This window comes from Carcharodon carcharias, chromosome 18 (genome assembly GCF_017639515.1).
Source record: "Carcharodon carcharias isolate sCarCar2 chromosome 18, sCarCar2.pri, whole genome shotgun sequence".
In the NCBI taxonomy this organism is placed as follows: Eukaryota; Metazoa; Chordata; class Chondrichthyes; order Lamniformes; family Lamnidae; genus Carcharodon; species Carcharodon carcharias.
The window spans coordinates 26537888-26552033 of NC_054484.1; the positions used below are offsets into that span (position 1 = coordinate 26537888).

The 14146-nt window shown below is 38.2% G+C and overlaps 1 protein-coding gene across 2 annotated transcripts in view; it reads left to right on the top strand.

The window, feature by feature from the left end:
• Window positions 1-14146, top strand: part of itsn1 (intersectin 1 (SH3 domain protein)) — a 188687-nt gene that overhangs the window by 80088 nt on the left and 94453 nt on the right. For both annotated transcript variants that reach the window (XM_041210808.1, XM_041210806.1), the window contains exons 10-16: window positions 167-304; window positions 1793-1896; window positions 3320-3582; window positions 5616-5765; window positions 5846-5986; window positions 6137-6224; window positions 12001-12140. In XM_041210808.1, coding sequence (XP_041066742.1) covers window positions 167-304; window positions 1793-1896; window positions 3320-3582; window positions 5616-5765; window positions 5846-5986; window positions 6137-6224; window positions 12001-12140 — 1024 coding nt within the window. The remainder of the gene's footprint in view (window positions 1-166; window positions 305-1792; window positions 1897-3319; window positions 3583-5615; window positions 5766-5845; window positions 5987-6136; window positions 6225-12000; window positions 12141-14146) is intronic.

The window sequence follows — 14146 nt, forward strand, 5'->3', positions numbered from 1 at the left end:
GTAAATATTTTACGGAGATCAAGGATGGGTGTGGACGGGTTCAAAAAAGACCCTTCAAGTCATCAAAAGTTTGGTTAGAGCTATTAATTTTGTTTTACAAACTTTTATGTTATGTAAGCCCATTTCATTCTCTACCTCCAACAAATCTCTTACTTATTCTGTGCAGGAACCTTTCTGACATAGATCAAGATGGAAAGCTTACAGCAGAGGAATTCATTCTGGCTATGCACTTAATTGACATGGCTATGTCAGGGCAGCCATTGCCTCCTGTACTGACTCGAGAACTGATCCCACCAACGTTCAGGTGAGTTGTCATTAAATTGCTAAATTGATAGAACTTCTGATAATGCAGCAGCTCCAGTTTTATCTGGAATATATTTTTTAAAAAGACTATTTTTCTGTTGATGCTAGACTGTCGTAGACTAGTTCATATGATTTGTTTGCGGTTCAGATCAAACTTGGAAAGAAAATTGGCCATATGACAATTTGAATTTGAGATAACATGACTAGCTTAATGGCTGCCGTGGAAACTTGTTTCTGAATTAGGACTTGCAGCTGAGGTTGAGATTTCATGTAAGCGATTTGGACTTTCATCGATGACAAATTGAATAGGAGCGTGCGATATGTGACTTTCTAGCTGAGCGTACAGTATATACTATATTTAAACCTAGTTTCTAATCTTAAACACAATCTTGATCACAAATTTATACCAAGCAGAGTATAGTTTAAAAATGTCTTCATACCTTATTCAATTTGACGCAATAGCAAGTAAACTCACTTCACTGGCCTTAATCAATGCTGCTGAATGTTGATCACTTAAAGGCATATAAGAGAGCACAAGTTAACTGATTCTCTCTTTCTCCTTCCTTATGAAGAAGTGCCTGACCTTAAGCTGGTGGATCAACATGAAAAATGGAAAGACTTGTATTTATATAATGTCTTTCATGACTGCCAGATGTCTTAAAGCCCTTACAGCTAATTTTACAGCTACCTTTTTGAAGTATAGTCACTGTTGTAATGTAGGAAACATAGCAGCCAGCTTGCGCACAGCAAGCTCCCACAAACAACAGAATATGATAATGACCAGATAATCTGCTTTTGTGCTGTTGACTGAGGGGTAAATATTGGCCAGGAAACCAAAAGTAACTCCCCTGCTCTTCGAAATAGTGCCTTAGGATCTCTTATGGCCACCTGAGGGGGCTAGACAGGGCCTTGCTTTAACATCTCATCCAAAAGACCGCTCTTTGGACAGCATAGCACTCCCTCAGTACTGCTGAATTGGAATGTCATCTTGATTTTTGTGCTCCAGTCCCAGAATGGGACTTGAGCCCGCAACATAGTGACTTTTTAAAAAATTCATTCAAGTGATGTGGGCTTCGCTGGCTAGGCCAGCATTTATTGCCCATCCCTAATTGCCCTTGGGAACGTGGTAGTGAGCTGATGCTTGGAGGCAAGAATGCTACCAACTGAGCCATGGCCAACACAAGGCATGATGAAGACCAGAAAAAGATAAATTGCACGCCAGATTACATCCAACAGCTCTGATGGATGGTGCTGGAAACCCAGTGTATTTTGCTATCAAGTCAGCCCACCAAAGTTAACAAAGTGTTTGTCTAAAATAGTTTTGCTTCATTAAGGAAAAAATTAACTTTTATTGTGCTTAAATTAGTAAGAAATGATTTGTTATTTCAAGTGTTTTTTTGTATTGACTGCATATGATGAATTGTATTTAACTCCTTACTTTGAAATCACTTAGATGTTACAGTCCAACAGTTCTATTTGAATATTGCAGAAGAGCCAGGTCTGGTAGTGGAATGTCTACTGGAAGCTCATTGAGTATTGATCAAAGGGTACCTGAAGAACCACAAGAGGAGGAAACTGAAAAGAAATTGCCTGGTAAATTGTATTACTGCAGTGAAATATTTTCAGTATGAACTACATCTTGCTTCCATTTCCACCTACTTAGTGTGGACGCCAGTCACCCAGAATTTCTCCTCATTCCTGTTGAGACAAATTTCTTGCTGCCCCGCTGACAGCCTGTTGGAGATTCCCACTCCCTCAATTTGGAGTGGGAGATGGAGCTTCAGTTTTCTCATTTAAACTCTGTTCCATTCATAAGAGTTGGTTTGAGCTCCACCAAGTAGGTGGAGCAAATGATTTTAGTTTTGTAGTGGGGGGAAAGTACAAGATGGATTGCAGAAGTAAACATCATTGAACTGCTCTTGGTTACCAACAAGCCATTTGTTTGGGGAAAGGAGGGGAGAGGAAAGTGTTGCAATGGGAGATGGATTTTATTTAGAGGATAATCGTGGACTGTATCTTCCATTTTATTGTATGTGTTAATTGTGAGGATGGTGATAAATTGGTTTGCAAAGAGAAAACAAAAGTAAGAATTGAGGCAGCTTTTGTCCCACATGAGTCAGTTTGGAGGCCACTTCTGTTTACACTATATCGATGATTTTAAAGATAGGTCAAGATGGGGCAGTTTGGGAACTTGTGCATCATATCAAAATTGGAGGCATACCTCATTCCTTAGAAGAGTGAAAAGGAAGCTGCAAGAGGATATTGATAAGTCAGGAGAATGCAGTACAAAGTGGTAGATGGAATTCCATGTCAGTGTGAGATGTTTATCTTTTTAAAAATAAAAATCATTAACTATGCTTTAAATTTAAGTATGCTTGATACTATGGAAGGGCAGAAAAATGGGAGGATACAGATTCCCAGGACAACGCCTCAGGCTGATGAGGGTGTTTTTAAAAAAAAACAACAAAGCTAATGGACTTCTAGGTTTAATCAGGTATAGAAAATGAAAGGCAAGAGATCATGATAAACCTATATAAAACTTTACTAACACCTTTAAAGAACTGTGCATTATTGGGTTCCTCATTATAGGAGAAATATTGAAGCTTTCAAGAATATAAAATGATTCACTACGATGCTGCCTGGTGTGAGAAAATACAAATACAATATACCCACTTCTCCCACCCACACTGGTTCCTGATCTTTGAGATCATCCAATAATACGAACAAGGTGATTGGTGGGAGACTTTTTTAAGCTAGTGGGGATTGCAATACAAAACAACAAAAGCGTTCAGATGTTTTAAACAAATTTTCAGTTATCTAATAATAGAACAGTTTGGAGTGAGTTTTAATAAATGGGATATGAGGAGCATTGAAAGTTTGAGTTTATGAAGCCAAATAAGATGACCTGGAAATTATGGGGCCATTTGGTTTTAACTGATGCGATTGTATTTTGAGTGCAGTGACATGTTTTCCTGTATGTGTTCTTGAACTGTTCCTCAACTCAACCTGTTCACAGTGACATTTGAGGATAAGAAGCGTGAGAATTTTGAACGAGGGAATCTTGAACTTGAAAAGCGACGACAAGTTCTTCTGGAACAACAGCGCAAAGAGCAGGAACGCCTTGCCCAGTTGGAACGAGCAGAACAAGAACGGAAAGAGCGGGAGCGGCAAGAGCAAGAAAGGAAAAGGCAGATGGAATTAGAAAAGCAGCTGGAGAAACAACGAGAGTTTGAGCGACAGAGGGAGGAGGAGAGAAGGAAGGAAATAGAAAGGCGGGAGGTAAACTTTGAACAGTATTTTTGTGATTTTGTTTATAATTTGAAATTTGTATATCTTCAGGATGCAACTGCAGTGCAAGAAACATCACAATTCTGCCTTTGTGATTCTGGTTTATTGCACGTGTGCCTATATTATCTTTCTTACATGTCTACTGCACACTACTTTTAAATGTTATTGCTGAAGAATTGGATGTTTCCTTGCAAGCACTTTGCTTTCTGAAAGATGCTTTTTAAAAGTATTATCCATCTAAAAATTGTTTTTAAAAGGGAGCATTTTGTACATGGCAAAAATTGCATGACATGGAATCACAGAATAGTACAGCAGAAAAGGAGACTTATTCAGCCCATTGAGTCTGTGCCAGTTCTTTCTCAAAGCAATCCAGTTAATTACACTCTCCTCTTGCCCCATATCTCTGCAATTTTTGTCGCCTTCAAAGTATTTACCTAATTCCTTTTTAAGGGCTTCTAGTGAATCTATATCCACCACTGTATTGAACATTGCATTCCAAATTCTAAACGCCTGCAGTGTATAAAAAGATTTTTCTCATGTTGCTTCTGGTTCTTTTGCCAATCATCATAAATTTATGCCCTCCAATTATCAACATTTCAGCCATACAGTTTCTACTTAGTTATTCAGTCTAAGCACTTTTATGAACTCTCATTGTTGCCTTCTCTGCTTTAAGGAGAATAACACCCAGCTTCATTAATCTATCATCATAACTGTAATCCTTAAACCATTTCAGTAAATCTCTTCTGTACTCTCTTCAAAGCCTCCACATCCTTCCTGAAGAGTGGTGCCAAGAATTGGACTAAATACCCCAACAGGGCTGAACTAGTGTTTTATATAGTAATTGTTCTATTCCACAGAATGAAGTAAAATCTGAGATGAGTCAGTAGCAGTAGATTACACTTAGAGTTTTTATTTTGAATATTATGTTGTTTTTGGCACAGCCCCTGCGTTCAATAGAGTAATGGCGCGAAGTGTGTTTAGAATTTACATTTCATTACTTCCTGTAATAGTACTTCATTTTATTTAATCCGTTATATCTGTTAATGTGTTTAGTTGTCCAAATTTAGCTTGAGAGATTCTCAGGTTGAATATTTTTGCCAAATATTCAATGCCTACTGTTCCATTACAGACATGCACCCAATTTGTCCCTGTCCAGAGACCTTGGTTGAACAGGAGCCCAAGTATTGGGCTCCAAATTTTTCTGGAGTAATGCTGGTACTTAACCACTTGAACTATATAGCTGACCAGCATAGAGCACTGACCAGCCTCTTACTTATCTGGGAGGACCCCTGCTTTCCCAAATCAAAAGTCATTAAGAATTGATGAGTACAAATACACAGAGCCAAATGGTAGAATATCAGCTATTATGCCTATCACTCCAGGTCCCATTAATGAGCCAGGCTACCTGGAGTGTGGTGTGTGTGCTGTCAGCCTCAGATATTTTATTGCAAAAGCTTGACTGGTTCCAGTTTTAGATCACCAACATGCCACCTTGGAGTAGCCTTGACCCTAAAACAGTGCCCACAAAAGAGATTTTTCTTACCTTCTCTTTGAATCCCATCTCAGGGCCATTGAACATTGTGTATCTGGGTGGCTTATGGTGGAAAGTTGAGCAGAACAACTCTACATATAATGTTCAACTTCCTAAATTCTAACGAGGCTGAGGAGAAACCTTTCCTCATCACTTTGAATAGTAAATTCTGAGTAACCTAATATTGTTAGTTCTTGTAAAAGAAGCAGGTGTCTGTAAATTATAAGAATGAGATGTGCCCTGTTTTCTTCAGATTTTGAACTGCCTCGTTTAAAAACAGGTTAATAATGCTACTGATTTGAAGCGATTAATTGGGAGTAATGATCTGTGATGTTTGTGACACTAATATACATACTATGAAGGATGAATAAACATGTAGTCTTTGTATCTCCAATTGAAATCAATTGTGCCGCATTTATTGAGGAAAGATTTCAGGGTCGCCATTATTTGCCACGTTTCATAATTTGCAATATTCCCTTTCTTTTGATTACAGGCAGCAAAACGTGAACTTGAAAGGCAGCGGCAACTAGAGTGGGAGCGGAATCGTCGACAGGAACTGTTAAACCAACGCAATAAAGAACAAGAAGATATTGTAGCCTTGAAAGCAAGAAAAAAGACTTTAGAGTTTGAACTTGAAGCCCTTGTGAGTTCATATGTTAACAAACCTATCAATTGTTTAGTATTAGAGACTGTGTTTTTGACAGATGTATTTTCTTCTGTTAGAATGATAAAAAGAATCAGTTGGAAGGCAAGCTACAAGACATACGATTTCGTCTTTCCACTCAGAGGCATGAGATTGAGCATACAAATCAGACACGGGAGTTACGAATTTCAGAAATCACACATCTACAACAACAGTTGCAGGTTAGTTTTTAGTTGATGTGAAATTTTGAACAATCAGCATACCCATTCTGGGATACAAGATCCTCCAACTGAACATTAGGCTGATACCCAACTGCAGGATAAAAATATACCTTTTAGATGTGCTAATTTTTTTTTTCTCCTGACCTGTAGGAATTTCAACAGATGCTCAGTCGACTGATCCCTGAGAAACAGTGTCTCAATGATAAATTGAAGCAGGTCCAACAGAACAGCCTACATAGTAAGGATTTTTTAAAAATTAGTATACTTTATAGCTTTGAAAAAGTGTATTTGTATACACCAGAATGGATTTGTTTTGTATTATTTAATAGTACATCAGAATTTGAACAGGATACACTAAATCCTCATTTTAAGTTGTTTTGAAGTCACTTTTGTTTTAGGTCGGTTTTCCTGATTTAAGTCATGATTTCCACTTTAGAGTCGTTTCGCGTCATCGCGCGTCGGCTCCCTTCATGTAATGGGTCCTGTGACCTGATAGGTGCCATGTTAAGGAAGCTGTTTGTATAGTATTTGAGGCAGCATCAATTTAAAAAAAAACCTGGAGGCACCCATAGCCAGAGGTTTTTTTTTCTCTAGCAAAAATTTGGATTTAACTTTGACTTAAATTTTGGAGTTTCAGGAGTGCCTGCTATTGGTACGACTTTTAAATTACTTTGAAACATGAGCCAGAAATGCCCAGTAAGTGGTGTGATTGCTGCTACAAAGAAAGCAAGAACAGCCATCAGCCTAGCAGTAAAATTGAATGTTTTAAAGTTTCTTGAGGCTAGTGAGTGTTATCTAATTTAAATTTATATAGGAGATTTCTTTTATATTTAGTGATTTATTTTTGTTTTGCAAGTTATTTCAGCTAGGAATGCACAGTGGTGCACATAAAATACTGTGCTATACAACTTGCACATTTTTTTTTTCCGGGTGAGAAATGTCTGAAGGAACCTAACTCGAGCTTTAACATTGATTCCTATGGGAACCCCTGATTCACATTAAGTCGTTTCACTTAAAGTTGTGATTTCCAGGGATGTAACCACAACTTAAAACAACGGCTTACTTACAGTATGGCAGCATAGAAAATACTTCATTTGCAGTATTGTTCAAATTAGGAAACTGCACTCTCTCTGACATAGATTAATTTACCCATTTGACCTCTGACTTTTCCATTCTGTGTATTTTTGTTCCCGCTATTGGTGTTTTCTAATAATTCTCCACCACTCCAACCACCGCCATCACTACTTGCACATAAATGTACCTGAAACCAGCATTCAACTTAAAGTCAGAAGCAAAATATTGGGGATGCCATAAATCTGAAATAAAACATGATGATGCTGGGAATACTCAGCAGGTTGGGCAGTATCTGTGAAGAAAGAAAGAGTTGATGTGTCAGGTTGATGATCTTTGATCAGAACTGAAATGTTAATACTATCAGCTTAAGCCAATTACTCCATGAAATGTCAGATTTTTTGCACGTATCAGTATTGGACCTGGATAACATTTTAACAATGCTGTCATTAATGTTTCCAGTAAAGCTACATTCGGCATTTTTATTCTTCTGAGCTCTTATTATATCTTATCCTTTGACTACTCAACATTTTGGAAAACTAACTGAATTAACTACCTTTATAATTTGCACAAATTCTGTTGTGACTTGTGCAAACAAAGTGGAGTTTGTGGTTTAAAACTAAATTAAGTGGTAGGCCATGCTTGGTATTACAGTTTGTAGGTGTTAACATTTGATGCCATTAGACACTTCAAGTATCCCACGATTTGTAATTTACTTCGTTTTTGTCAACATAAAAGTGGTTAAATTGGAAGATATATTAATTGGTTAAAAGCAAAAAACTGCGGATGCTGGAAATCCAAAACAAAAACAAAAATACCTGGAAAAACTCAGCAGGTCTGGCAGCATCTGTGTAGAGGAGCACAGTTAATGTTTCGAGTCCGCATGACTTCAACAGAACTAAGGAAAAATAGAAAAGGGGTGAAATATAAGCTGGTTTAAGGGGTGGGTGGGACAAGAAGAGCTGGATAGAGGGCCAGTGATAGGTGGAGATAACCAAAAGATGTCACAGACAAAAGGACAAAGAGGTATTGAAGGTGGTGATATTATCTAAAAGAATGTGCTAATTAAGGGTAGAAAGCAGGACGAGCAAGGTAGAGATAACCCTAGTGGGGGTGGGGTGAAGGAATCGAAAAAGGCTAAAAGGTAGAGATAAAACAATGGATGGAAATACATTTAAAAATAATGGAAATAGGTGGGAAAAGAAAAATCTATATAAATTATTGGAAAAAACAAAAAGGAGGGGGAAAAATCAGAAAGGGGGTGGGGATGGAGGAGAGAGCTCATGATCTAAAATTGTTGAACTCGATATTCTGTCCGGAAGGCTGTAAAGTGCCTAGTTGGAAGATGAGGTGCTTTTCCTCCAGTTTGCGTTGAGCTTCACTGGAACAATGCAGCAAGCCAAGGATGGACATGTGGGCATGAGAGCAGGGTGGAGTGTTGAAATGGCAAGCAACAGGGAGGTCTGAGTAATGCTTGCAGACAGACCGAAGGTGTTCTACAAAGTGGGAACCCAGTCTGCGTTTGGTCTCTCCAATACAGAGGAAACCGCAAATATCAACGTGTTTGACATTAACCTTCAGCATTGTCTGTATTTGTATAATATACACGTGTGTAATAAAACAACAGCTTCAGTTTTGAGAAGTAATTTTAAGTAGTTCCCCCTCACTGTTTCAACACCCTCTTCAAAGTTCACAGAGGCACTCTCCAATGTAGAGAAAACCGCATTGGGAGCAACGAATGCAATAGACTAAGTTGACCTCTACCTGCTGAGTGCCAACTCGCATACACTTCCTCCTACCTCTCCCTGGACCATGACCCCACCACTGAACATCAAGCCATTGTTTCCAGGACTGTTACTGACCTCATCTCCTCTGGAGGTCTTCCTTCCACAGTCCTTTTGTCTGTGACATCTTTTGGTTATCTCCACCTATCACTGGCCCTCTATCCAGCTCTTCTTTCCCACGACCCCCCCCACCCCCCTTAAACCAGCTTATATTTCACTCCTTTTCTATTTTTCCTTAGTTCTGTTGAAGAGTCAGGCGGACTCAAAACGTTAACTGTGCTCCTCTCCACAGATGCTGCCAGACCTGCTGAGTTTTTCCAGGTATTTTTGTTTTTGTGATATATTAATTGGAATGTTTATGATGATAGATTAAAAAGCTATCAGGGCAGTCTATAAAAGCATCTTTGAATTTGCAGTGTAAAAATTCTGATAATTGAAACTTGCATACAGATGTGCAACATGCTTGCATTTTTGTTTTTGTTGTGACCAAGGTACTTGAAACAAGGTCTGAATGTTCAAATACCACAATTGCTTGCCAGTTGTGAAGTAGAATTTAATAAATCTAACAATTTGTTGCTTGATAAATATCAGTGAAATCTGCTGGATTGTCATTTTTTAAAAATAAGGCGATTCACTAATATGCCTCATGGAATGGAGGTTGACACCTATACCCAGTCATTTCAGTCCACTGTGTGGTTGGCTCTCAATGTGTGATGGGTTAACAAAAGCTGTTTTTCCATTATTGCTCGCATCAAGGAGAATTTAAAAAAAATTTTAGTTGGAATCAGTGTGAAAGGGGTTAAATTAGGATCACATGGGCATTTCTGGAAGGAAAATATATTCATTTTGTTCCAGATGAACTGACTACAGTGTTTTTCTTAACTGTAAATTGAAAAGTCTGAGAACAATAGTAACTGTCAGATATCAATTGACTTGGATGGTTGCATTCAATGACGAGCATCTTGGTGCATTGTCAAAGGTTGCCCTCATTCATCATTGATAAGCAGCCATCTGTTCTCATACATCTGATAGCTTCAGTTATTTGATGCTTTGTCCCCATCTCTGGGGGTTTTTCACAAGCTACCTGATAAATCATTGAGTAGACCTTAGCTTGGGTTAATGGATTTTCCGCTCGGCTATTTCAAATCAGTTATAGAATCATAGAATTGTACAGCACAGAAGGAGGCCATTTAGACCATTGAGTCCGTGCCAGCTTTTTTGTAGTGCAATTCCATTGGTCCCACTACCTTGCTATTACCTCCATATTTTTGAAAGCTTTGAACGTAGATAGGGTATCTGCCACACAGTGTGTTCTAGCTAATCAGAGACTCCCTCTTAGATTTTCTCAGCTAATCTTTAGTGAGAAGTCATTGAGTGTCTCCCTTAACTAATGGTGAAAAAGTACCAGCTAGCCAAAAGAGTAAGGCTAGGGGAAGTTGCAATAAGTGGACTTATGTTTCTTTTTGAGTTTTTGTGGATGACATAAAACTTGAAAGTATCCTGAAAAATAAGAAGGATAGTAATAAACTTCAAGGACATAGATGAGATGGTGGAATGAGTGTATGTGGCAGATGAAATTTAATGCAGAAAAGTGTGAAGTAATTCTTTAGGGTAGGGAGAACGAAGAGAGGCAGTATAAAATAAAGGGTACAATTCAAAGGGGGTGAAAGAGTGGAGGGAGATGGGGGTATATGGGCACAAATCATTGAACATGGTAGGACAGAGAAAGTGATTAGTAAAGCATATGGGATGCTAGGCTTTATAGGCAGAGGTTTGGAGTAGAAAAGCAAGAAAGTTATGATAAGCCTGTATAAAATTCTGGTTTTGCCTCCACTGGAGTATTATGTCCAGTTTGGGGCGCTACACTTAAGGAAGGTTGGCCAGACATTAGAGAGGGTGCAGAAAAGATTCACAAGAATGGTTCCAGGGATGAAAAAGTTGAGCTATGTGGATAGATTGGAGAGGCTGGAGCTGTTCTTGGACAAGACACTAAAAGCAGATTTGAAAGAGGTATTCAGAATCGTCGGAGGTCTGAACAGTGTAGATAGGGAGAAACTCTTCCTATGGATGGAAGTGTCGAGGACTAGAGGACACCGATTTAAGGTGAATGCCAAAAGAAGCAAAAGCAATATGAAGAGAAATCTTTGTACATAGTGAGTGGCAAGGATCTGGAATGTAATAAAAAAAAATGCTGGCAAAACTCAGGCCTGACAGCATCTGCGGAGAGAGAAACAGAGTTAACAATTCGAGTCCACACAATTTCTTCGCAGCCGAGTCGTGTGGACTCGAAACGTTAACTCTGTTTCTCTCTCCAGAGTTGTTGTCGGACCTGCTGAGTGTTTCCAGCATTTTCTGTTTTAATTTCTTATTGCCAGCATCTGCTTTTCTTTTATCTGGAATGTAATGCCTGATACCATGGTGGAGACAGATTCAACTAAGCCTTCAAAAGAGAATTGGATAATTACCTGAAACAAGAAAAATTACGAACTACGTGGAAAAGGTGGGGCTAGGTCAGTTGCTGTTATAAAGAGCTGGCACGGACATGACGGGCCTTCTGTGCTGTGACCATTCTTTGATTAGAGGATGTATGCAGCATCTTTGTGTATTTTGCATGAAGAGAAATGCAAGTCTTGGTTAAATCTATCTTTTGAAAAGTAACCTTATCCAAAGCCCAATTCTTAATTTTGTAAGAGTGTATATCCAGTCATTTTGGGGAGATAGGAAATTTTGTTTGGCATTGCATGGTATTCTTCAGGAGTTGGTTTTGAAATTTCTACACCTATCTATCTGTTATTTGCCTAGATATTGGGTATGAATGGAAACAGTGGAATTATGGGGGCAGATGCTCTAAGGGGAGTGCAGATGATGCTGTAAAGCTATATCTAGCAATTACAACCAAGACGTATCGCAGTAAAAATAAATTTGTATGCAAATTTTTTTTCAGAATTCTTAGCCTCCTGTACGGTTTCTGTCAAGTTTTATGATTTAATTTTTTTTCTGGTAATGTAATTTTTCTTAAAGGGTCATGGGGATCTTGTCGGATGAGTTACTAATTTGCACTTAGTCTTTGGACCACTTTAATGAATTTCAAATGAAGCCTTTCCTCTTATCAAGCTGTCGACTTGCAGAACAGTATTTGTTATTTTTTTAAATTAATAGGAGACACTATTCTTACTGTTAAAAAGTCTTTGGAAAACAAAGAGTTGACTAGACAACAACTTCGTGACCAACTAGATGAAGTTGAGAAAGAGACGAGGGCTAAACTCCAGGAGATAGATATCTTCAATAACCAGTTGAAGGTAATACTGAGCTTTTATTTTTTCTTCTTGCCCTGCTCTATCTTAAAAGTTGCTCACTGTTACACATACTCCTTGAACAAGTGCTGTTTGGGCACTGACTGTCAAATATGTCCATAAATTCCATGCTCTGTACTCTGATTCCATGCTTTGGACATATTCAGCTTCAACATCTCTCCCATGTGGTCATTTTTTTTACATAGCCCAATAAATAATTGGTAAATTGCACTTGATTATAACAGGTGTGCCTGAGTAACGTGCCTGGGTCTAGAATGTGTGAACTACTGAATATTTACACTTTGAGTTTGTCTGCTTTAATGAGTGTGTTTTTCATCCAATGTCTCTCCCAGTTACTCATGAATTACTGTTCATTCTGACAGTTTCCTTTCTTTTAACCATGTTGGTCTTGACTGCAGCCATTATTCTTGTTTTGTATTTCTTTTCCTTGTTTCAGTCATTTTTATTTCCTGTAGATCTGTTGTGAATCCATCACTTCCTAATGGAAGAAGAATATCATAGTATCATAGAATAGTTACAGCACAGGAGGAGGCCATTCAGCCTGCTGTATCTGTGCTAGCTCTGAAGGCGCAATTCACCTAGTGCCATTCCCTGCCATCTCCTCATAGCCCTGCATGTTCTTCCTTTACAAATATATCAAAGTAATTAATTCAAATTAAATCGACTTACTGCTAGATATTGAAGCCCAAATTAAAATTGGGTCACTTTTTGGTCATTAAATTGTGTTAACTCGCAGTTGCAGAAGTATTGCAAGATGATGCCATCATTTTTTCCTTTAACATTGGGTGAACTACTGTGAATGTGATCACTGACAGAAAATTTACATGATTTTCCATCTATTGACAATATTGTTACAAGGCATAGATTAGTGCGTTCTTGGCAATATTACGTGCATGTTAACATTGCCATGCACATAAATAATGTGGCCTCAAATGGTGTAGGGCTAAGGCTTTTTTTTTTTCAAGTTTCTATTGCTGCTTTAGCCGAGATGTGTTACCTTAACACAGTTCTGCCTGACCTGATTTAACTCAGCTACTCATTTAAACCTGCAGAGGTGTTTGAGGAGCTGGGAGCAATTGCCTATTCATTAGCACTTATATACCTATATATTCCACTACTTGTATTATTTGAGTGCCATGTGGACATTTCAATAAACTGGTTGTGGATAAAATTAGACTTATTCTTAACCTAACCTAACCTTGAACATTTGGATAAGGGAGCATATGTTGTGAAAGGATTATGAATCTCTCATATGTTGAACTCTGCACAAACAACCCACCGGTCTACAGTTCTTTGTTTGGGCTAAAGAGCAAGATGAAACAGTATTATGGTTAAAATTTGGAATTGTATTTCGGTCCATCAGCATCTGGGTTGCATTTTGGTTGGTAACCTTTGACATCTTTATCGAAGAAAGGTACTCCTGGCTTTAACTTACAACACTGTATGACATGTAAGACTAACCATCAATTAATTTTAATATAGAGAAAAGACTGCTAGTTAGGATTTGGTCACTAAAATTAGATCTCAACACAATTTTGTCAAAGGCTTTCGGATGATTTATAATTTAAAGTGTGTTCATAGCTACCAAATGGTCTGTAATATCTATGTTAAGGATACTTTGACACTTAACAAACTGGTTTAAAATGTAAAGCATGTTTGTGCCATGTGGTGTTTAGAAAATATGTAATTTGAGAATGTACCACTTTTAGAATAACCAGCTATTATAGAATTTAATGCTGTCCACAGTGCTAATTTACTCTGAATTCAAAGTCTGACTGTGTAGTTATTATTTTGTCTTGTCGGAGTCTGTCTTAGTTGCTTCAGGTGCTTTGTTTTTGTTAAATCTGAGCATTTCTTTCTTCCAGTCTGTGGCTGTGGACGATGTTTTGCTGCAGTGCCTGGGCTTCCTCCTGTGCTGTGTGAACCACTTAGACTTCTTTTTAAAGGTTTCTTCCCTAAATGCGCTTCTGCACAACTGTTGAAATGCATTT